We start from the raw sequence: 24,646 nt of genomic DNA, 5'->3' as shown, positions 1-24,646 counted from the left end.
ACACAAATCACTCAGGATAAAAAGGAACCACTAGTATGTGATCTACATTGGCCAATGGAGAGCCCACAGCAGTGAAAACACAATTCTATTGAAGTATTGAAGATTTTTTTTTTAATGGGTCACTGTGGCTCAAAAATGCATTTGCTTGCTATGTTGGCTGGGCCTTCCTCTACTTAACTGGGGTGGAATTTGGGCAGCAGGAACTTCTGTGTCTCTCTAGTTTTGTAACTAGCTGGAAGGGACCTCAGAAGTCATCTAGTCCAACTCCCTTATTTTACAAATGAGGAAACTAAGGTGTAGTGAAGTATAGTGACTGACCTAAAGTCTCACAGGTAGTAACTAACAGCTGGGATTAGAACCCAGACCCTCTAGTGTGTGTTCTCAGCCAGAATTTGTGCTTATTACTCTTAAGAAACCATGACATGGCACCATGGTAGGAATTTTGTGGAATCCAGGAAGTCTGATAGAAAGGAAAATGAAGCTGATCCTTCTTAAAAATTACATGCTGGCTCTAATGAATGATTCCTTTCATTTCTCAGTGCTCACAAACCATCCTTTTAGGAATGAGGTCTATAATTTGCCAAGGCATTGACACCAAGCTCACCAGCCTATCACTCAAAACATCCACCTCTATCCCTCTTTGAGGAGAGACCTAGGTGTTCTCACCCAGCCCTGCTCATCCCTCAGTCCTGTCTAGGTGCCAACACGACTCTTCTTTTAGGTCCTGTTTCTGCAGGGCCACCCTTCCCCCACAGGCAGGTCTCCCTGGCTCTCTCAAGCTTCCCTGGAATGGTGCCAGTTCAGGTGTCAGAGAAGCCAGGTTTCACCTGCCTCCCATTCTGCGTCACTGAGCAGGGATCCTTGTTGTAGCAACTGCTGCAGGGAATCAGCTACAAGAGACTCCCAACAACTGAAGGAAAAACATGCTTGCACCAGATTCCCCTCTTCCTCTAGCATCTCAGTGTGATCTTGACTCAGATGAAAGCCCCCCTGTTTCTGTCACCCCCACAGTAAGTTTGATCCTCCTGACTGTAGGCTTTGGAATAGAGGCTGTTGTGGGGAAATCTCAATGAGGGATAGACGCTAGGGGAAGTAGACATTGATGATTCCCAGGGGAGTTGGGATGGTGTTACCTGGCAACAAGAGGGAGGCATTTCAGAGCTGGGAAAGGTGTCCTCTGGGGTGGAAGGAGGGTGTGAGTCTTGTGCCACTGTCAACAGATTACAAGGAGAGTCTAGGCAGATGTAGACCAGGTCATGGGCCCAATGACCACAACAAATGGCCTACTACTACCGACCAGCAACATCAACAGTAGGTATTAAATCAGGCTACAGGGATGAAAGCAGGGGTGCTAGGGTATCCTGGAGGATGCTAAACCCTTTGGACCTTGGAGGGAGAGGAGGATGGAGGTCACCAGTCCTGACCTCAGATGGTCTTGGGGAAATTCCTCATGACCCAAGAGATCTGATAAGGAGAGGGAGGGATGTGATACCCTTGAAGGGTTCATCCCATCATGGGACTGATTCTTCCCCTGTCCCCTTTTCCTTGGACTTTCCCAAACAGAAATGGTTGGTCCATCTGGCTCCTAGTCCAGAAAAATCCCCATATGTAATCTATGTCTTGGACTTTCAGGGTGCCTGGACCTTAGGCAGCCAAGGAAAGAGGTTGATGAGCTGTATGTGTGATTAGCTTGGAAATCCTTCCTAGAAGATAAGAATTCAAATCAAGGGTGGAAGACTGGTGTATATTTGAGCGGGGGTGGAGGGGGGAGGAGAGTTGGTGGAGGGGAAGCCTACTTCACATCAAGCAAAACAAGATGGAGAAGGGCAGGGAATTTAACAACCCAGAGAGTGAGAGCCTGTGAGACACAAGAAAGGAGGAACAAGGTTGTTTTGGAAACTAACTGTGTTTAGATGTGACAAAGAAGCAGGAGGGGAACATCCAAGGGAATAAGCTGGGGATGGTAGGATCTGGACAAGACTTGGGGATAATGGTCCTCTATTCCACTTTATGGCTCCACCTTAGTGCCTCTGGGGTCATGAGCTACACAGCCTGGCACAGTGATAAGACTCTGGAGTAGATGACCTGGTTCAAATCCTGCTTCTGAGGATTACTACCTTAGTCACCTAGGCCAAGTCATTCAACGTGACTTGGCCTCGATTTCCCCATTAATGTAAGGAAGGGATTAAATTGGACAGCCTGGAAGGTCCATTACAGACCCTGTGATCCCTGCGTCACAACTGTGAGATAGAGCTCATGACAGGCTTGGTGATGGGAGAGAAGGAAGGGATGTTCCATGATGTGTGACCAGCAAGAGATCCAAGGATTCTATGGAAATCGAATGGGGACCAAATGAAAGTGAAGAATCAGAGCTTTAGGCATACATTCAAAAGACTCCCCTTCTCCCTCACCTGAATAATACTGCTGCAGTTGACCCACACATCCTTCCCAAGCATCTCTGCTTCTATGGCTCACACAACAAAAGAAGGCAGAGCCTTGCCCCCACAGCGCATCCTTTGATTAGGAGGGTGGGCCAAAGACAAATAATGAGATATAGTAATTAAGGTGATCAAAACATGAAATTCACTGCTTTGCGAAGTAATGAGCTTCTCCTTCTCACTGGAGCTATTCAAGGAGAGGTTGAATGGCCATTCATTGGGGATAGTAGAGAGACTTTTTGTTCTAGGGAAGGTAGATGGCCTCAGGGGTCTCTTCTCATTCTGAGATTTTTCAATTACCCTCCACACCATGTGTTCTAAGTGCTGAATGCAAACATTCCACTTATGGATAGAGTTGGAATAAGGTGTTAGGAGATGCAGAAGGCTCTCCCTTCCCTTCCTCCCACTTTATGAGGCAGTACCATTTCTCCTGAGCCTGGCAATGATACTAAAGGTTGACCGATAAACAGCAAAGGTTTAGCAAAGGTAGAGCTTCCTTGGGACTGTAGTGGTCAGGGAAGGCTTCTCAGAGGAGGAAGACCTGGAGACAGAGCTGAACCTTGAAGGATGGGAGGTGCTGAGAGAGGTGTACATGGGGGAAAAGAAGTGGGGGAGGGAATGGATCTTAGGATCTAGATGTTCACCCCCCTTCATTTTACTGATGAGGTAGCATTGGGACAACTGAGGAGAAACATGGGAAGGGCAGTGTGGAGTAGAAAGACCAGTGGACTTGGTGAGCTGTGGGTGTCAGTCCTAACTCTGACGCTGGTTGGTTTGTGTGCCTTTGGGGAAGCAACAACCTCACCTGCATGAGCCTCAGTTTTCCTGTATGTAAAATGGGGGTGATGGAGGTTTTAATCCTAGTTGTATTGCTTGCTTTTCTGGAGCAGTGAGTCCATGAATAGAGAGCTTTAGAAATGAGAACTGTTGTAATTCGCCATTCCTACACCCACCCACCCTGCTCCATTTACCATTAAAACTATAAAAGCAAATTTGCCAAAAAGCATATTCAGGCTAAGTAGGTGGGCTTTAAAAGAAGGAGGGAAAGTGTACTGGAATTACCTTTTTTTCCACTCTTTTTTCCTTAACTACTGGATGGGACTGAACAAAGACCCTTCAATTTCCTCCTCAGCTAAAAGCTGGCTGAGACAACTCAATGCCTATTGTTCCCATCCACCCCCACCCCCACCCCCACCCCCTACCCCCCCACCCCTGCCTTCTCATGATGGTAACCTAATTTAAAGCTTCCATTTGCATGTATTTGCATGTTGTTAGCAGAGGAACTGAGATCCTGACATTAAGTCCAAGTGGACACAGGCTGCTGGTATTTTAGACCCAAGGAGTCGTAAGATTCCAGGTGCCGAGATCAGGGAGGATAAATCTGAACAAGGCTAGAGAAGGGCAGGGGAAGGATCAGGTAAACATAGACAGTCCAATAGCCACCAGCTTAAAAACCATATATGGCCCCCTAAACCTTCAGAACATGGGGTCTTAGTGCTGCCAAGAAACTTAGAGACCATCTAATCAGACACCTACACACACACCTGTCATTTTATCCATGTGGAACCTGACACCTAGAGGAAGGGAAATGACTTGCCCAGGGTCACTCAGCTGATTTGTGATAGAATCAAGAGATTTCCTCTCTTCTCAGACTAGTGTACATTCCACTATCTCTGAAACTCCTCAGTCCATCATAAAAGGACCCCACTCAAGCTTCCACCCTCCCCAAAGGCCTTCTCCAAATCCATCTCCTACTGTGCTCTTACACAGAGGGATGGCCCTCTGAGCCATCCAAGCCAGAGTCCTCACTATTCTCACTGTCTTGACTGTTTCCCTCATCCTTCAAGATATTTCCCTTCTGAGGATGTTTCTAGATGTCGTACCCGCTGCTGCTTCTGCCTACCCCACACACTGGGCTATCCCTCCCCTGGAATCTGAGCCCTGAGATTCTAGCCCCTCAAGTCTGCTCTCTGATTTATGTGGGTATCTGTTATCTCCCCAGTCAAATTTAGAGATCCCTAGATCACTGGCCTTCTCCTCCTTCTCCCTGATTCCCTCCTGGCTTGGGCATACAGCTTGTGCTTAACAAATGAGAAGCCCCTTGACTAGAGGAAAAAGAGATGAGCTGCTTCACAAAATGAGTACTCACTCTAAAATCTGAACTGCAAATGAGATATTAAGTGACTTGCCCAGAGTCTTGTGGCCTGGATATGTCTATAGAGAAAAATGGTGTTTCATCCCGAGCACTTCCCTGTGTCCCCCCTTTCCACCGTACCCAGAGGGCACCATGAGGAGAGCCACCGATGGCCCCCAATCTCTGCCCCTCCCCATATCCCTCCTGGCCCTCTCTGGGTGAAGGCTGGTTTCCAAGGTGACTTTCTCCCCTTGGATCTCATGCTACAGAGGAGCAGACACATTTAATTCCAGGACACTGACATCTGCTCCTCCAACTTCCCCTGGCAGCAGCCTGGCAAATGGTCTGGTATAGTTTAGGGAGCTGACCTTAGAATCAGGAAAAGTGCTCATTGGGTGATTCCCCCAAGCAAGTCACTGCACTGGAAGAGGGAATTTCCTCATAGGGATTTCCTTAAACTAATGAAATCACAGGTCAGGTCCAAAAGGAAAAAGGAATTAAGCCCCCATAAGGGAAAATGTGTCCCCTCACCCAACTAGCGCTCACCGAGCCTCTTCGTGGTCCTGATCCTACCCATTACAACAAACAGACAGCCCCCATTTAGGGCCACTCCCAACCTAAGGACCTACCATCCTTGGCTGATTTGACTTTCCCAATGTGTTTCCACTTTGCCTCCTATAAAAAGGGTTCCCTTTCCCAGGAGCTCTATCTTAAAGGTGTCTGGTAGATAAGAGGGCTCTGAGTTGAGGTCAGTGTGAAAGGTCAGGGCAGAGAGGTCTCACCCAGGCCACAGGTTAGTGACCAGTGGCTTGATCGGGTTCTACAGCTGGAAGATTTCAGCCTATATTGGCCATATCAGAAGGTCACACACAAGATGCAGTCAAGGTCCCAGCCCTTCAAGGTGTGGCCCCATGAAGAGATAGATGAGTACTCCCACCTACCTTATGGGAAGGTGCATCTGAATAGCAGGTATGGAGGACTTCAGAACTGGAGGGGGTGGGCATGGGGGTGGGGGGGAGACAACCAGAGGCAGGGCCCTAGGGGAGCTCAATCCCTGTCCAGAACAGATGGAGCCCAGCTCCACTCACAAATTTAGAATCTTGGCAGAGGAGGTCAGGACTGAATTGTCAAAAATTTTTGTCAGATCTAGACTTATTAGTTTCAGGCCCAACTCTGGGCATACCAACATATTATAGTAAGAAAAAACATCCTGATTTGAGACCTGGATTCAGATCCCAACTCTGTTATTGAACTCCTATGTATCCTTAGAGTACATCACTCTCTGAGTGTCAGTTTCCTCATCTGTACAATGGATGGGTTAGACTAATTGACCTCTGGGGTCCCTTTCAGCTCTAAATCTGAGGCATTGGTAGTACCCATGGCCAACAAGAGTAGAGGCAAAGCAGAAAGCTCACTGACTCTTGAGTCAGAAGGCCTGGGTATGAATCCTACCTCCATCGATTTCTGTGTGACCTTGGGCAAGTCACTTAGCTTCCCTAGGCCTCAGTTTCCTCATCTGTAAAATGAGAGGATGGGACTAAATGACCTCTGATCCATAAAATGTTGCTTAGTGGTAGCCCTTAGGTGACCTTCTTCAAGGGTTAGAGAGGGATACACAATTCACCAAATAATCAGATAACAAAGACTTATGCCTTAGCTTCTCTCTGCTGTCTTAGAGGCTATATCAATTAATCGGATGTAAATAAATGGGTTATGTCAAAGTACACAGGAATAATTTGGCATCTTAAGCCATTTACACATTTCCCAAGCAACCTCATTCTGCTGCTTGGGACCTTTCTTCATCAAAAGCACAAAGGGAAACTGTTCATTATCACATGCTCCAAATTAATAGAGCCAGAACCAAGACACTTTGACTATATTTGTTTCCTTACTGCCAACACTGAGTGAGTCAAGTAAGTCCTCAGCAACACCCTTTCCCCGTACTGAGACCTCTAGGGGTGCAGAGGAGAAATAAAGCCATATTTCTGTCCTCAGGGAGCTTATAGTCTAAAGAGAAGAGAAGGAAAGGAGAGAAAAGATGAAGTCAGGATGAGGGAAGGGGAGGAGGGAGAAAGAAGAAGGGTAGAAGGAGAGAAGAGGATGGAGAGAAAGGGGAGGGGAGAGAGAAACAAAGACAAAGAGATATGGAGAGGGAGAGAAGTGGGAGAGAGAAAGAGGGATGGAGAGAGAGGGTAAGAAAGGAGGGAGATAGAAGAGGAGAGGGAAAAAGGAGAGAGGGGAAGAGAGGGAGGTAGATGGAGGAAAGAGGGAAAAGAAGGGAAGTTGGGGTAGGGACAGAGAGAGATAAAGAGAGTAGGGAGAGAACGACAGAGAGAGAGAGAGACAGAGAGAGAGAGAGAGAACCTACATTGTCATTACACTGAGGGAAGATGTAGGGATGAGCTGTAGGGTTATTGTTTGCTTGGTGTGTATCAAGGAAGTCTTCCTGGAGGAGATGAGTCCAAGCTGTGAAGTTAAAAAGTCAGAAAAAAAGGATATGGGAAAAGATCATGTCTGTGCCAGGCAAATGAGATACCTGAGGAAAAAGAGACTGGGGAGTGGATAAGGGGAAAAAAATAATGGAAGCAAATGAGCCCAGAGGTAAATCATTGAGGGGACAGCTCTGACTTTCAAAGTCCGAAACTTGCTTGGAAAATCTGAGGGGCCACAGAGGAATCCAAGGGGCCAGGGTTTCCATGGCAGCGAGGAGGTCCAGACTTGGGGGCTAGAGGAGGGGAGGGAGAGATATAGGTGTGAGTGAATTCTGGGGAGGCAGCAAGGGGCCAATCATTTCTAGATGGTGGAGCTGTTCATGGGAACAGAATGGGAGCAGAGCCCCCTTTGGGGAGCATGTGTTCCTCCCCAGAGTGGTCCGGGCCCTCCAGTTCCCTCCTGTGACTGGCCACCTTCTTATTCTCTGCAGTTTTTATTATTCGGAACCCTCAGACAGCCAAGACCATCAGTATGAGGTGAGTAGCTCTGAGATCTATGCACTGGGTAGACAGAACTCTGGGCCCTCTCCTGGACACAACTTCAGGCTCTATGTCCTAAGTCTGGCCAGAGGCAGGTACTTCCCATATTGATGAACCAGTGCCTCTGGTTTAAGGGTGCTTTGAGATCGATCTCTCAAGGGCATGAGTGTGGGTACAAAAGGAAAATGGAGGTGTATGTTGGCAAGGAGAGGATTTCCTCTGAAAATCTAAAGGTGACACGGAGAAGGTTAGAGAAAGGAAAACAAGCTTTTTGTGAAGGCAGAGAAGACCAGCTAGCAAACTAAACTGAATGGTTCTCTAGTTAGGCAGGTACATCAGGGCAGCATAATATGGAAGAAATATCTCTATAGTCAGAAAGGCTAAGTTCAAAACCTACCTCTTCCACTTACTACCTATGTGACTTTGGACAGGTTACTTAACCTCTGTGGGCTTATTTTATTTACTATGGGTTGGTTCCCTTACACAGATGAAATCCCAGGTCTCACAGACACACCTATACACACACACACACATATACTCATACACACAGAGCCAGGCAACAACTGGCAATCAGACTTACATACAATTCCCAGTAGTCATAGGACATGGATTCAAATCCTACCTCTGATAATTAACTATCTGTGTGACCTCAGGCAAAACACTTCCTCTCCCTTAGCCTCAGTTTCCCTCTTCCACAAAATGAGGATATTGGACTATGTGGTCTCTGAGGTCTCCATCAACTCCAGGGTTTCACATGTGTTTCTTCTATCCTTCTGATAGAGGAGAAAATTTACCCAGAAGAGAGGTGGAGAAGTAAGCCGGTGGCCCTTTTTCTTCCCCAGTCAACACTTAATAAAAATAGTTGTTGCCTTACTGACTGAGCAGCTGGCTGAATGATTAAAAGGCAGACAGCTCACAGTCCTTGTAAAACCTGAAGATCAGATCTGGCTTCTGTGGTTCAGTGACTTCCTGGGGAGACAACATCCCCTCCTGCCTCAGTTTTCCAGTCTCTAAAAGGTGTAGCATTGCCTCCCTTCCAGCTTGAACGTTCATTCTTCTTTAGGTAGAAACAATGGTTTTTTTGGGTTTTTTTATTCCTAGCACCTCACTCCAGACAGTGAGAGACAGGGCTTCTGCCCAGAGGGGGTTAGCAGCTCTTCCCATTTCCCCCTAGATTTCAGAGAACTCTGGGTGTGAAAAGACATGTGTTCCTGCTTGTGAATGCCTCCATGTATGTGCTCATAAGATGCCATCTGTCTTACCTTAGAGGTGCTCCAGGTCTATGGTTCTTCCCTTGCTCTACTCCCCTCCATTACCCCGTGCTACTTTCCCATCTTCACCAGTAAGACTCCTTGTCCATGGAATAATCCATACCTACTCATTGTCCTTGAATCTGTGACTCATAAATGTTTACTCAATACCTACTGTGCACCACTACATGGGATGTTTTCAAGTCTTCCAAGGATATTCAAATGGGATCCAAGTTCTAGACTGGGGTGGGGAGGGGTGATTCTGGGCTTCATTTTCCCATCAATAAAGTGGGAGATGGGAATTCACCAAGGAAACTTCTAATAATCCTTCCAGCTCTGGATGTTGAATGATTGTATAATTTTCTGATTTTATTCCTTCTCTCCTTCAATCTTTCCTAAAGCCCTTTGAGGTAGAGGGAGCTAAGTAGGGCCCAGCTTATTCCTTGTTTTCAAGGTAAAGAAATTATGATTAGAAAAGTCAAATTGACCTGCCTAAGGTCACCCAGGAAAGTAACAGAGACCCTACAAGCACCCTGGCCTCTTCAAGTTTCCCTGGGGAAAAAAGTGGGGGATAAATAGAATAGAAATAATAAATAGAATAAAAAAACTTAAAGAAAGAAATAGAATCAATTGAGAAATTGTGTGAGGAGGGATGGCATGAATACTGGTCCCTTTAAGTTCAGGGGTAGGGACTGAATGGATCCCATTTCTCTGGGTTTTCTTCCCTGCCAGTTCATTTTTTCATAGGCTTGTAGATAGCACCAATAACTACTTCCATTTCTATTAGGATAAGGTTCACATGGTACTTTCCCCACAATTTAACCTATGAAGAAACTGAGGCACAGAGCAATTAAGCAACTTGTCTATGGTTACACAATATCAGATCAATTCAAACCCAGATCTTCTGAGTCTGGGTCCAGGCTCTTTCCACCTCCCCACTAAGTCATGACTGTCTCTCACTAGAGATTAGAGACCCTTGTCTAAGAATAGGGGAGAGATAGGGCTTGGGAAGGTTCTCCAGAATCATAGATAGCTTAGAGAGCATCTTGTCCAATTTACTCATTTTTACAGATGATGCTCAAAAGGGCAATGACTTACCCAAGGCCACACAGGGAGTGAGTAGGATTCAGGCCTGGATGCCTAGACTTTTAAGTCTGCCATCATTCCTATCCTCAAGGAGGTGGGGGAGAGGAGGAGGAGGTTGCTTAAAAAGTTCAGGCCCTGGAACTCCCTCCGCACCTTCCACCATAGGAAAGGGTCCATAAATCAGGGTTCTTCAAGGTACCCAGGTCCCTCTTCCTTCCAGCTAAAAAGTAGCTTCCAGTTCCTTAGAACAGAGGTCTAAGCTTGAGGCAAGATCGTTTGTGGGAGGTGGCCTCCCTCTGCTGGGCAAAGAGAGAAGTGTAAATTCCTGCACTGCCCAAAAGACTTAAGACTCAAAGATACCTGTTGGAACCGGTGCCTTATGAGGGCCATCTCCTATGGGGTCTCCATGAAATCTGTCAGATTGTAGAAGAACAATGCCTCTCTGGAGAGGGTTCGGCCCATCCTTGACTTCAAGCCAAGGAATGAGAGTCTGCCCTGGGCAGCAGAGCTGGGGGTGGCCGTGGGGGACAGGAAGGAGTTCAATGGGGATGGAGAATAGAAAGCAGGTTAAGAAATGGGATGGGATGGAGTCCTCAGACATGAGGTGTGGTTCTAAGCTGTGGAGGCCTTGAACGCCATCCTAAGGCAGAGTCAAGAGACCTGGGTTCAATTCCTACCTCTCACAAGTGAACTTACTGTCTCTAAACCTCATTTTCCTCATTTGTAAAATTCAGATGATGATACCTATGGTGCCCATCAAATGAGAATCCTATACCTAAAGCACTTTGAAAAATCTTAAGGTACCCTAGAAATGCCAGCTACTATTACTACTCTGTTACCTACCTCCCAACATGGCATCATGGACAGAATGTTGGGCTTGGAGGCAGGAAGACCTGAGTTCAAATCTAACCTCAGATACTTCCTTAACTGTGACTTCCTGGTCATGTAACTTAATCTTCTTGGCCTCAGTTTCCTCCTTTGCATAATGGGGGAAAGAACAGCACCTACCATCCCGGTTATTGGAACAATCAAATGAGATATTTATACAGTACTTTGCAAACCTTAAAGTGCTATAAAAAGGTCAATTATCATAGTGACTCATAGCATGGCACAAGAGATAAGGTAAGTAAGAGCTGTTTTTTTAATTCCTGACTGTCACCTACTAGATGTGTAATCCTAGACAAGTCACTTCACTTTCCTTTGCCTCTAGCAACTCCCTAGGATTTAGGTCCCAAGCCGCTGATGGGTTAATGTGTGTCAGTGGAGGGAATGTCCCCCTTGGAAATACCTAGGACTGACTGAATCACAAGTCTCTGTATTTTTGCATTCCTACTTCACAGGATTGCTGAGAGGAAAGTGCTTTGTAAACCTTATTCTATAAACAAATTTTATGTATTTACTCAGTGAGCTTTGGGGTTGGGGGGAGGTCCTGAAGAGTTTTTGAGCCAACAGATGACTGTGACCAAATTATACCCTAGGGAATGTTAGTCTGGCAGTGATGTGAGAAGAGGGGAGGGAATGGAGGAGGAAAGACCCTTCAAGAGGTTAGATTGTGAGTTCCTTGAAGGCAGGGTCTGCTTTACTTTTGCCTTTGCGTCTCTAGTGCCTAGCACAGCAGAGTACAAGCTTAACAAAGGTTTGTTGGTTGACTAATGGGAGTTGTTGCAATAGTCTGGGTGTCTGGTAATGAAACCTTGTGTTTTTTGGGAGGGATGGAGAGGGCAGAGTTGAAAATAGACATGAGAAGTTTTGCTGAAGTAGGATCTATTGGTCCATTTAACCAATAGGTGGTGATTTCTTTGGCCATAGCACCCAAGCAGATCCTTAAAAGATTGTCCTTTCAATCAACAATCAAGTCTACTCTAGCTGGTGAGGATGACCGAGCATTTCTTGAGAGAGCCATAAGATACTCTGGGGATTTAATGCTCATCACAGTCTGAGTCTAACTGATCTTTCCAGACAGGTTCAACATCATTCCCCCTCTATGTGGACTGTATGTTCCAACCGAACCAGCCCAGTTCCTGTTCCCTGTAGGCAACGTTTCACTGCATCAGCCTGGAAATGGCATCCCTAGGTTCCGCCAAAGCCCTACCTAAGTGCCATTTCCTCCTGTGCCTCCTCATTGAGTCCTTTGCTGATTCTCCCCCCACCCAGTTGTTAGGGTTCCCCTGCCTTCCTCAAATTGTTTTTCATTTACCTTGCATATATTTCATAGTTATCCGTGCTGCACCTTGTTTCCCCGGAGGGTGGGGACTGTTTGGATTTAATTTTGTATCCCTACCTGGTATATTATAAATGCTCATTGATTTGAATTGAATTTCCTAGCACTGTACTAGACTTTGTGCTGGTGATCGACAAGTATGTGAACATAGAGAATAAGACTAAGACCAAACATGATTGAATGAATAAAGAGATGAATGAATGAAGTTCTAAACTGCCCAAACAATGAGTCTCAGAGGAACTTAAAGAAGACCTGGGTCCAAATCCCAGCTCGGTTACTTACTGCCTGTCTGAAGTCACGTGTGGGCTAGCTTTCTCCTCTGCACAAGATGGGGCCTCGTTCTCTACTTCCAAGGTTTCTTCCAGGTCTAAATTGATAATCTTATAATCTTGTGATTCTTTTCTTTGAGTTTCAGCATTGACCTCTCAGTATCTTTCCTGCCTCAGGGAGAAGGAGGTTATCAGATACTATCCATCCTGGCAAAAAAAGATTTGAGCTTCTTGGGATCCTTAGTACCTGGTAGGGAAAGGAATTGGTAGAGGGAGAGAAGTAGAGGAACAGGAAACAAATTCATCTCTGCCTGGAACAGATATCTGTTCCTGGATATCTGGGAGGAGGGGCAGAGAAGGACTGACATTCCTAAAACACAGGTCTAATTAAGTTACTGCCCTGCTCAAGAAGTTCCAGCAGCTCCCTATTATGCTTAGGGTAAAGTACAGACTTCTCCATTTGGTTTCTAAAGCTCCTTGAAGTGTGGCTCCAGCCTCCCCTTTCCATGCTTCTCAAACATTTCTCCCCTTCAAACATTCTATGATACAATCAAACTGACCTGCGGGCTGTTTGTTCCTTGTACATAGCATTACATCTCCCGTTTCCCTATCTTCTTTAAACCCCTACAAGATTCATTGTGTTATAATCAATGTGTTGTAATATAATTCAATGTGTTGTAAAAAGAAGCAAAACGACTTTGTACGGTGTCGCTCTTCTCAGTGACATCTTAGAGAATCGTCGGCTGATTTCAGGGTTCAGCTCCAGGGTCACCTCTTATAGAGGCTTATCCTGATTCTCCCAGTGATTAGTCCCTTCACCTCCCCCACCCCCACCAAAATTATTTACTTTGTATGAATTATTCATTTACTGATATTTTGTTCCTCCTCAAAAGAATAACAGCAGGAACTCTTGCACTTTTGTGTCTATATCTTTAGCATCTAACACTGTCTGGCACATAGTAGTCGCTTAATCAGCACTGAGAGAGAGAGAGAGAGAGAGAGAGAGGAGAGAGAGAGAGAGAGCATGCTCAGAGGGTAGAAATCTGCCTGTATTCCTGGTCTTCCAGGTATGTAAGTGATGGTTGTCTGGTAGGAGGCAGCAAAGACTGAGAAAGGGAATTAGGTCTCTGTTCAGAGTCTGCCTGGCTGGTAGGGGAGGGAGGTGTGGCACACAGCCAAGGAGAGAAATCTGAGTTGGGAACTGGCTGCCCCAAGTAGTTTGTTTATTCAAAAAGCCTGAGCAGCCCAAGGCTTTGGCAGTGACGCAGAGGCCCTGATGCTGGGACAGGGGTGGTGTTGCGGGGGAAGGGTAGCAAGGCTGAGCAGGTCAGGGCTGATGTGGCTCTGCTTCCCTATCTCAGCTGGGTATCTCCCAAGGTCCTGTCAGGCCAGCTGGTGTAGGGTGGAGGTGAGGAGCACGCACCATGGGTAGAGAGAACTCATGTCTGCACACCATCGTGCTCTATACCATGCACTGGAACTTCAAGTTCTTTAAAGGTGTATTCCAACAGTGACAGGGGAGTGACCCGGGGTGAGAGAGCAGAATGCTCAACTCCCCTCCAGTCTCAGCACATACCACTCACCTCACCACCTCACACTGGGATATTCCTCTCCCTTCTAGGACCCACCCAAATCATCCCCAGAGTACATGTGGGTAGGAGTAGGAGGAAAGACTGAAACTTTGAAGGGTGTGGATAAAGCAGACCTCAGAATAAGAGGCAGGGATCGCCTTGGTGAGACTTTTTCTCTGGGAGTTGTTTGGTCAGAACAAAAAACCACTGAATTTCAGAGCTGAAAGGGATCTTGGCAGATATCCAGTCTAACCCATACCTGAAAAAGGATTCCCTTTCATGCAAGGGACCATTCAGCCTGTGTCCAGACACCTCCAGAGTCTATACCACCTAACAAAGACAGCTCTATTCTCTCAAGCCTAAAACTCCCTCTTTTATCCTTCCTGGATCGAACAAGCCAGCTCCCATATTACCCTTCCACCAGGACCTGCATTCTGGCTCTCTGACTGGCCTCATCCACTTGCTGTGACCTCTGCAGGATAAAGGGAAGGTTACCAGGTTATTTCAACCGTCACTGATTAGAAAAAGTCAGATAGGTTCTCACCAAGTCCTGATTGCGTCAGTGTTGGGAGAGGAGATAGATCTGAGTTGAGGGGACTGGGAGACAGAGGGAAAGGCTGCCATTTATCTTGGGTATAGGAAAGGTGCTTATCACCCATCAAGTGTGCCTAGAAATGTAACCCTACACCCCCTCCCCAACCACTTTTTTCCCAATAGCAGATGAAGTCAGGCAAGGCCAAGACTGTATTGGCACAAAGCCCCATGAGAACACAAAAAAATTTGTCTTGGATTCATTTACTGAATTGTGCCCCACTCCCTCCTCCTGATCCTCCTCTCTCCAAGGACAGCAAGTCTCAGAACTCTAAGTTCCCTCAGTTACCAAAGCAAGCTCAACTTCCTCATTTCATAAAAGTTCCTGAGAAAAGAAAGTCATAAAGTTCCCTAAGAAATTTCTGCTCCCAACTCCTTCAGGAAACAGAGGCCACCTGCTCCAATCCTTCTACAGAAAGGGCAACTGAAGCCATATGTAGAACCAGCCCCTTTGGAATCATAGGAATCTTATTAATCATCTAGTAAATTAAGCCTTTATTTGACCCAGAGAATCATGCTACCAGGGAGGGGAACGTCTAGGGGCTCATTACAAGGAAAGCGGACTTTTGAGGAGTGGCGCGGCTATCAAACTGAATTCAGCTCTTTGTGAGGTGGAACAGGGCAGGTGTTTAGCATTTCCTTGACATCTCAAAGGAGGAGGATTTGACACTGATATGTAGTTAGTTAACTGATTATGTATAATACAAAGGCATAAGGTGCTTGGGAATAGGGACAAGGGCAAAGAGGCGCACGACCTTATTGCAGCAAACAGCGTAGCCTTGAAATGAGAGGTTTAAGTTCTGACTTAGCCAGCTCTGTGCAACCTTGAGCAAAATGTCACCTTTCTGAGCCTCAGTTTCCTTGGATGTCAATTTCCTAAGCTGTAAAATTCTTTCTAGTTCTAAACACTATGATTCTATGATTCCATACTTCTGGGTCTCAGAAGCCAGCGTAGAAGGAGGCAAGTAGGTCTCAGGGAAAGATCTCTAGGCATAGGGAACTTCAGGCCCTGGAAGGAAGAAGAATGGGGGCAATGACCATCTAATAAGAGATTGTCCTCAGGATCAGCACACCCAGGTTACTCTGCCCAGAGTCTGTAACCTTTTGTGTGTCCTGCACATCTTTGGTGGAGCCTATAGATGCGTTTTTTCTCAGAATCATAGTTTTAAATGCATAAAATAAAATACTTAGGACTACAAATGAAACTATTTTGAAATAAAAATGTCATTTCCCCCTCCAGATTCATTTTGTGGCTCACTCATGTTTGATTCTGTGACCCCATTTGGGGTGTTCCTGGCAAAGATACTGGAGTACTTTGCCATTTTCTTCCCCTGCTCATTTTACAGATGAGGAAACTGAGCTAAACAGGGTAAAGTGACTTGTCTAGGGTCACACAGCTAGCAAGTATCTGAGGCCAGATTTGAACTCAGGAAGGTGAGTTTTCCTGACTCCAGACACTCTATCTACTGTGCCATCTGGCTGCCCTCCAAGTTCATAGAGCCACTGAAATCTGTCCACACATTTCTTTGAGGTTTACAGGTCCCAGGTTAACAAATCCTCCATGAATTCAGTATAGGAGCACCTGGGTAGAGTACTGAGCCTGGAGTCAAGAAGAACTGAGTTTAAATTTGGAACCAGACAGTTACTAGCTGTGTGACCCTGGTCAAGTCATTTAACCTCTGTTTGCCTCAGTTTCCTCATCTGTAAAAGGAGAATAATAATAGGACCTATTTCTCAAGGTGTTTGTGAGAATCAAGTGAGATAATAAATGTTAATTCCCTAGAAAGTGTGTCCAACTGACATCCCACATCTGACATTTCAAGAAGATGCTGGAGACTGGACAATGTACGGTCTCCCATTGTTAATTATGAGGCATGTAAGATTCCAGCTTAGAAGATAAAGGGGCAGGGTTGAGAGGGGGTGGAGGATAGGGAGAGGAAAGGAAGGATAGTGAGTAGAGTAGTCCACAAGCAGAATATCTTATTGGAGCCTAATGGATCTCAAAGAGATGAGAATTATAACATTTATATAACACTTTATACAGGTCACTTTTACAATTGTTATTTTATCCTCACAACAACAAGGGGAGGTAGATGCTGGTTCAGAAGTTATGACTTGTCCAGAGTCACCCAGTTAGGAAGGATCTGATGTGAGATTTAAATCATTACACTTTGCATCTTCCCCTCCCTGCCCCCCATACATACCAAGTTTAATAATGTTTGTTGAATTGAATCCCCACTTAGGAAGGCAGTTAGCTTCTACTCGGCTGTTTCTGTTTCTTTCAATACTGCTCTAGGGGATCATCCTTCAAAATGTATCCAAATGCTAGTAATAATTGATTAGTTAGAAGGTCTGATCAAAAACTGTTCCCCTGACCAGATTATCCTTGACTTCTGTGACCATATACAAGTTTCTCTTCTTCCTGGGTGTCTGCTAAACCCTTTAGAACATTCACATTTTATTCCTATAGAGAAACTTGTAGATAGTAGGCCTTGCCACTTTAAAAAAGCATTAATGGTGAGATTTCAGAAGCCATGCTAAGCCATCCACCAGAATCCTGCCAGGAGAAACAGTATAGTGGAGCGGGTAGGAAGCTGGCCTCAGAGTTAGGATACTCTGGCTTCAGGTCTCACCTCTGACATTTGCTCAGTGGTTCTGGGCACGTGCCTTAGGGAACACTCTAAGACTTTAAATTGTAAGTTCCACAAATGTAGGGAGAGTTTCCTCTGCAGAAAGCTCTCTACATCAATGAAATATAGGTCCAAACTCTTTTTTTCTTTTTAATGGCAGTCCATAGACTTTATTTAGAGGAAAGAACACTGATATTTTTGAGTCTGATGGCCTGAGTTTGAATCCTAACCTTTCCATTCATTATCTATATTTGTTGCTGTTGTTTCGTTGTTCATTTGTGTTCGACTCTTTGTAACCTGGTGGATTGTGGCACATCATTCGGTGTCATATTTATCATTCTAATATGGCACATGGGTTTCCTTGGCACAGATACTGGAGTTGTTTGTCATTTCCTTCTCCACTGGATCAGAACTTTTCACTGTGACCTCTCTGTTTTGGGTAACCTTGCACAACATACCACATAGTTTCATTGAGCTACATGGCCTCTCTCCCATGACAAGGCAGTGATTCAGAAATTGATTGGTTATGCAACCTTGAGCAAATAATTCTGTTCTTTCAGAAGATTATTCTGGAAGTGATTCACATAATTGAGTGAAGGGGAAAAGACTGGATGTAAGGGAGGAGAGACATATTTGGAAAGAAAGTGATCAAAACCAAAAGTTATCAATTTTTCAAATTGTGGCTATGGAACTTCTTTTACATGAATTAAACTTGGGATTACTCTCTAACAGCGTCTTATGGATTCTCTCAGTGCGCCCTCTTTATCCAACACTTATGGACTGTTTGCTTATGTTATTTTCCTATATATATAGTCTCTTTGAACAAGTTTTAATAAGAGACCAATAGCTCTCAGATTGTTTCACTAAGCTCTTTCTTCAAATTGTGTTCTTTGATCCAAAGAAATCTAAGTATATTTGGAAATATTTTGTGAGTTATTAAAAACTTCTATTGTAACATTTATTATTGCATTTTCACATTTTTGTTCTGTCTCTGCTACTCTCACTTTTTAAGTTATCCATTGCTTTATTAAATTTTTGTCATTTTCTGTTTTAAATCATTCTCTTATCTTTTAAAAATTCTTTGATATAATTCCAATTTCATTCTTTATTTTAATTTTTTTCTTTTTTATTCTGCCTACTAATTATTATTATTTATTCTCATTTTTAAAATCCTAATATCTTCTTTAATTCTTTCATTTATATTCTAACTCCTTATACCTTAGGCCTAAGTGGTTCAATGGATTCAATATTGAACCTAGAGTCAGGAAAACCTGAGTTCAAATATAGTCTCAGACACTGATTACCTATATAACCCCAGGCAAATCACTTGACCTCTGCCTAACTTGGTCTTCCTATCTGTAAACTGTAGGTAATAATAGCACCTACCTTCTAGGGTAGACGAAGATAAAATGAGATCAGATTTACATAAAATACTATTCAAAAATAAAATGTATCAAATTTACATAAAAGTGAGATCAGATTTATATAAAATACTATTCAAAAATAAAATGTATCAAATTTACCTAAAAATGAGATCAGATTTATAAATCATTTTGAAATATTTAAACTTCTGTAAAATGCCACTTATTGTTATTACTATAACTCACTTTGAGGGGCAGCTATGTGGTTCAATGGTTAGAGTGCTGGACCTGGAGTCAGGAAGAGTCATCCTCCTCAGATACATACTAGCTGTGTTACCCTGAACAAATCATTTAACCCTACTTGCCTCAATTTCCTCACTTGTAAAATGACCTGGAGAAGGAAATGGAAAACCACTCCAGTATCTTTGCCACGAAAACCCCAACTGCTGTTACAGAAAGTCTGAAACAACCAAACAGCAACAACAGTCCACTCTGGAAGCTAGATGATCATCTCTCTCTTTTGCTCTACAGTGGGTTTTATTTTATTCTTTTCTTTAGTTCTTTGAGCTTTTTCTTCTTTTCCTCTTCTTATTATTCTTTTATTTTATTTTGTGCTTCTCTTGCTCTTTTGAGATGACAAAAGGAAATTAGATGTAGATGTGATTACTTGGTCATTTTGCCAGAAGCTATTGAACCAAATATAGCCAAGTCTTCCTCATCTTAAAATTGGAATGCTAGGGAGTGGGGTATGAAAACTCTGTCCGTTTTTAAATACCAATTAATTACTGTGTATTTATTGAGCACCCGCAATACTCCAGTCACTATGTCAGGTACTAGGGATAAAAATACAAGAAAAAAAAATCAAAGCAACTGACCAGATTTTGGATGCTAGCACCCCTTCCCCTTCATAACTCTCTAATTCTCTAAAGTGTAATTCTTTCTTGAGTTCTTGTGTCCTGTGAGCATTAAATTGAATACCCAGAAAATGGTCAAAATGCCCATTCTGGCAAACCCCCAATGAAACCATTAGAAAAAGAGATCCCAAGGACCTCAAGAAGGAGGTGTGACTTTAGCTAGGTTACTGTTCTCACTATGCTTTAGTCCTCTCCTCTGTATTATGGGGAAGACTTATTCCCTGGCTCAAACTCCTAGCAACATAAGCTACATGAAGCAAAATGTCTTGATCTATTAGTGGGATAAGGTAAAAATCTCTGCCCAGTGAATTTGGAGTCATAGGACTTGAGTTTAACTCCTCCCTTTGCTTTTTACTAACTCTATGACCCTGGGAAGGTCACCTAACTTCTCTAGGCCTCTGTTGCCTCGTCTATAAAATGAGAGGAGAGTGGACAAGATCACTTCTGAAGTCTCTTCCAACTCTATATCCATGATTCTATGTTCCTATGAAATTTAGAGAGGTCACCTCTAGATCACATGATCAACAAGACAGCTGACCAGCCATTTTTTCTGATCCCCCATGTCCTCTCAGACCTTTCTAAAACAAAAATTATGTGCCTGAAATAAAGCAACTTCAGCTTTCTCCATAGTCTAGGACATCAGGAACCCAAAAGAAGATTAAAGAAACATTCTACATACTAACGCCTACTTTCAACCCTCTTGATACCAACACCCACCATACAACCAAAGCAAGGCTGATTTAGCCAACCTAATCTATGGTCTTTCAACAAAACTCAATCCCATATCCCAGCTTCCCCTCCCTCTTTTTGGTGCCACCAAGATCCAAGTCCCAAACTGCAGAAATTTGCTGAGGCCTCAATGGTCAGAACTCTATATTCTATGATGCAAAAGATCTCTGCAGAAAAGCATAGAAACTGAGGGAAAGGAGTAAGACATGTGTCTGAGCTTGAACTAGAACTTAACCCTATGACACCTTCCCATTCCTCTCAGAACTTCAGGGAGCCAAACTCCATATGAAAGAAATCAACCCAGATTTCAACAGCATTACTGCAACAGTTTTCTCTACTGACAGAGAATTGAGGAATGGAGGAAATGGTACAGGGCACCATATTTGGGGGACTAGATAGCAAACCACTAAGCTTGAGGGAAAGAGCCCAGCATCTATCTGGTACTAATTCTATCCACTAAAAGAGTCTCAGGACAGAGACCTACACTGGGGAACTAAAAATTGACTAGTGTGGGGGAAAGCTGAGATGCTTTGAGATCTTGCCTCCTGATAAACCACTACCAAAGGGGAGAGAGTCAGAAAGTGAGAAACAGGAAAAATTAAAGGAGGGGTAGGGAATATTGACATCAACAAGGATCTCAGGAGGAAAAAAACTCAAAAACTTTAGGCATAAGTAGATCAATTAATAAGGAAAGCACTAATAGCAGAAGAAAATATGGCCTCCAATCTAGTAAACAATTTCAGGAGTCTATGAATAAATACTGAAACAAAGGAAAATTATTTAACCCTTGATGAGATAGAAGACCCTATGGATTTGGAGGAGAGTATGAAACTATAATACACTGTTCCCGAATGGTTTAAAAGAGAAATAAGAATTATGAGAGCAGAATTTATAGCCTGCAAGGAAAAAATAATTGGCAGAATAGAAAAACTTAAATCTGCAATGACAGGACTCATCAAAGAAACAACATAAACAACAAGAACAAGATAATTGAGAATGTAAATGAATGAAAGTGGAGGATGATCTAGAAGAAGGGAAGCTTAAAAATTATATTTGAAGAAAATAGGCTTTCCATTCAAGCAAAATATATGGATCCCAAAGACAGGCTATGTAGGTTTCCCAGAAGAAAACAAGTCAAAAAGCCTGAACAACATAATGCAACAAATAATATGAGAAAATTTCCCAGAACATCTGAATACAAAGCAAAAACATCAGTGGAAAGAATTCACAGATTGCCTTCAGAAAAAAAATTACCAAGGCTACAAAATCCAGAATACACAGTAATTAAATTTAACAATTTAATTCAGAAATAACAAATTCTGTAAATGACCAGGGAAAAGGACTTCAAATACAGAGGAATGAAATTTTAAGACTATTCTGCATCCATCAGGAAACACCAGAGAGAATGGAATAGCGTGTTCTGAAGAATAAAGGAGGTCAGAATACAGCACAAAATGACCTACTCTGAAAATCTGAGCTTAACCATAAATGAAAAAAGATAAATATTCAATAATAAAGAGGCATACAAAACATTCCTAGAAACAAAACTAGACCTGAAGAGATTTCCCTAGACAACAAAAATGCAGAATGGATGAATGGATGCTGTAGTCAAGGACAGCAACAGCAACAGAGAGTGACATCAGAGAGACCAGTAAGATCTTCCATTCTAAACACGCACAAAGACAAGGGTGAATGCAGAAGTCAGGTAGACGTAATGGTGTAGAAACGGTTCTGAGGTATTATTGACATAACCTCTCAGCATTCCTTCTGCAGGTGAATCAATGTATTTTCTGAGATTAAATTATGAAATAGAGGGGTGCATAGAAAGAGGAGAGGAAAAGAGTGGGGCAGAGGGGAGTGAGTAATGTGCCCTGATTTAGTCACAACACTTTCAAGGAAAGTGATTCCTATGGTCTCTCAGGAAAAGAAGAGCCTGCAGGGGAGTGAATGAAGAGGTACGGTGATAGGAAGGATGGAAAGGAGGCAGGAAGAGAGAAGCCTTGCTTTGGTAGGGGGAAGGAGCTCCACTGGAGAATGCTCCTACGTGGAAAGAGAAATGTCCTGTGAAGGGAGATGGGGACCTTGTGTTCGATGTTGTTTATGAGGATTTAGTGCTTAGAAAGATCACTTGTCCTGCCTGAGAATGTGGGGAAGAATTTGGAGCTTCTGGAGGTAACTAGTACCTGGAGGACTGGAAAACATCAACTCAAGGAGGAGATTTTAAGGCAAATGAGGCACAGGAAGGATGAAAGTAACTAGAGGAGGGATATAAGGTCAGTGGTGGGCTGCATATTTGGGAATATGAGAGGGAGGGTCTTGCCCCTGGGCAGTGTCATTTTTGTCCCCTATAGGAACTGGCACAGAGGGAGAGAGAGAAAGAGAGCAATTTTTTAAACTAACGAACAGAACTAGTTTAAGGGGAGGCAAAGAAGGGAAAATCTACTTGAATAACTGGAAATAAAAATGGAGAAGGGGAGGAATTAAATAGCCAAATTAAAGCAGGAAAGAAAAAGGACCTCGTTTAAAAAAAACAAATTTCAAAGGGAAAGGGATAACAAATGGGATGCAATATCTGAGATGTTGGGGGGGGGGTCATTGGGGAGGATGGAAGATCCAAAGGGAATAGGGCCACCTTTAAAAATATTAAACTAAAGCACCTGAGGAGACACAGTATTGTACTTATAGTGGAAGAACAGGAAAGGAATCATACCTTTAAAAATAGCATTAGAAACAAATGGAGGAAATTACAAACCTAACTCTCAACCTTAAATGTGACTGGATTAAACAAACCAATAAGACAAGAAAAGTTGACATACTGGATAAGAACACAAATCCCTACAATGTGTTGCTTACAAGAAACACATTTTAGAAACCAAATATATACACAAAATTAAACTGAAGAAATGGTAAACATCTTAGTGTATGTCAAATGAGTCCAAAAAAGCAGGTGTTGTAATCATACTATCTAATAAAGCAAAAACAAACATTGAAAAAAATGGGATAAATAAGAAAACTGCATGATGCTGAAAGGAATTATAGGCAACAAACCAATAGCAGTAATAAATATATGTGTTCCAAATATCTTAGTATCCAGATTTATAAAGGAAACTATAGCTGAGCTACAAGAAAACAGAGTTACACACTAGTAACAGGAAACTTCAATGTCCCTCTTTCAGTTTTCGATAAGTCTTAATAGAAAGATAAACAAAAGGGAAAATTTGGAACTGAACAAATTGCTGGAGAAACTAGAACTAAAAGACATGGCATGTTCTAAATGGAACTGCAAAAGAATTTACATATTTCCAAGCATCTTATGGAACTTTTACAAATATTGACCACTTATTAAGGCACAAAGAATAAACAAATGTTAAAAGGCAAAAATTGCAAATACATCCTTTATAAACCCTAACTCAATAATGATAGTCATTAGTTTAGTGACCACAAACAAAAAACATTGACCAAAGTGGAGACTTAACAATTTGATGCTAAATAATGAGTGGGTCAAAGAACAAATCAGTGAAAGAAAATTATAATGATGAAATAACATCAAAATTTTGAGGATGAAAATAAAGCAGTCCTTGGGAGGAAAATCAGTTCTCTACATTTATGTGTTTATATATGTATGCATAAACAAAATAGAAAAAGATTAATGAACCAAGATTAGAAAGTGAACAAATAAAACTAAACTAATCACGAAAGAGAAAATGTTAAAAATTAGAGGAGAAAATAGAAAAAACTAGAAACCTCCCAAAAAACCCTACAGAAAGGATAAAAACTAAAAGCTACTTCTTTTAAAAGGCTGACAAAATTTATAAACCTTTAGCTAATCTGATTTTTTAAAAGATGGCAGAAAAACAAATTGATGAAATGGCAAATGAGCAAAATGAAGTCACAGCAAAACCAGAAAAAATAAAAAGAATAATCAAAACATATTATGCACAGTTATATACTAACAAAAATGAGAACACAAAATAGAGGAAAACCTTAAAAATATAAAACATCCAAAATGACAAAAGATAAGATGGAGCTCTTAAATAACCCAATCTCAGAAAAAGAAATAGATCTAGCTATAAAGAAGCTACTAAATTAAAAACTCTGGGTTCTGATGGATTCACAAGAGAATTCCATCAAACTTTCTAAAAACAATTATTACTCATTCTTCATAAATTATTCTCAAAAACAAAAAGAAAGCACTCTACCAGGATCTTTTATGAGACAAATACCTAAACCAGGGAAAGACAGAGCACAGAAGGAAAACAAAAAGCCAGCATCATTAATGAATATTAATTCAAAAAAATTTAAATAAAAATTTAAATAGATTACGGTGATTTATCCAAGAAATCTTCCATTTATCCTAGGATTTATACCAGGAATGCAAGGATGGTTCAACATTAGGACAACAATCAAAAGAAATAATTACATTAAAAACTAAAACATCCAAAACCATATAATAAGATGCAGGGGTGGTGGGAACCTTTTA

General features: G+C 42.6%; 1 protein-coding gene across 4 annotated transcripts in view; it reads left to right on the top strand.

The window, feature by feature from the left end:
• The window catches only part of CCDC33 (coiled-coil domain containing 33), a 204,134-nt gene that overhangs the window by 162,810 nt on the left and 16,678 nt on the right, over positions 1–24,646 (top strand). For 3 of the 4 annotated variants that reach the window (XM_072628380.1, XM_072628379.1, XM_072628378.1), the window contains exons 12-13: positions 5,399–5,541; positions 7,496–7,541. The exons of the other annotated variant lie outside the window; for it this stretch is intronic. In XM_072628380.1, the coding sequence (XP_072484481.1) occupies positions 5,399–5,541; positions 7,496–7,541 (189 nt within the window). The remainder of the gene's footprint in view (positions 1–5,398; positions 5,542–7,495; positions 7,542–24,646) is intronic. 4 annotated transcript variants of the gene reach the window in all.

The sequence above is a fragment of the Notamacropus eugenii genome, chromosome 1 (assembly GCF_028372415.1).
Source record: "Notamacropus eugenii isolate mMacEug1 chromosome 1, mMacEug1.pri_v2, whole genome shotgun sequence".
NCBI lineage: Eukaryota > Metazoa > Chordata > Mammalia > Diprotodontia > Macropodidae > Notamacropus > Notamacropus eugenii.
This window is presented reverse-complemented; position numbering and strand designations above follow the sequence as displayed.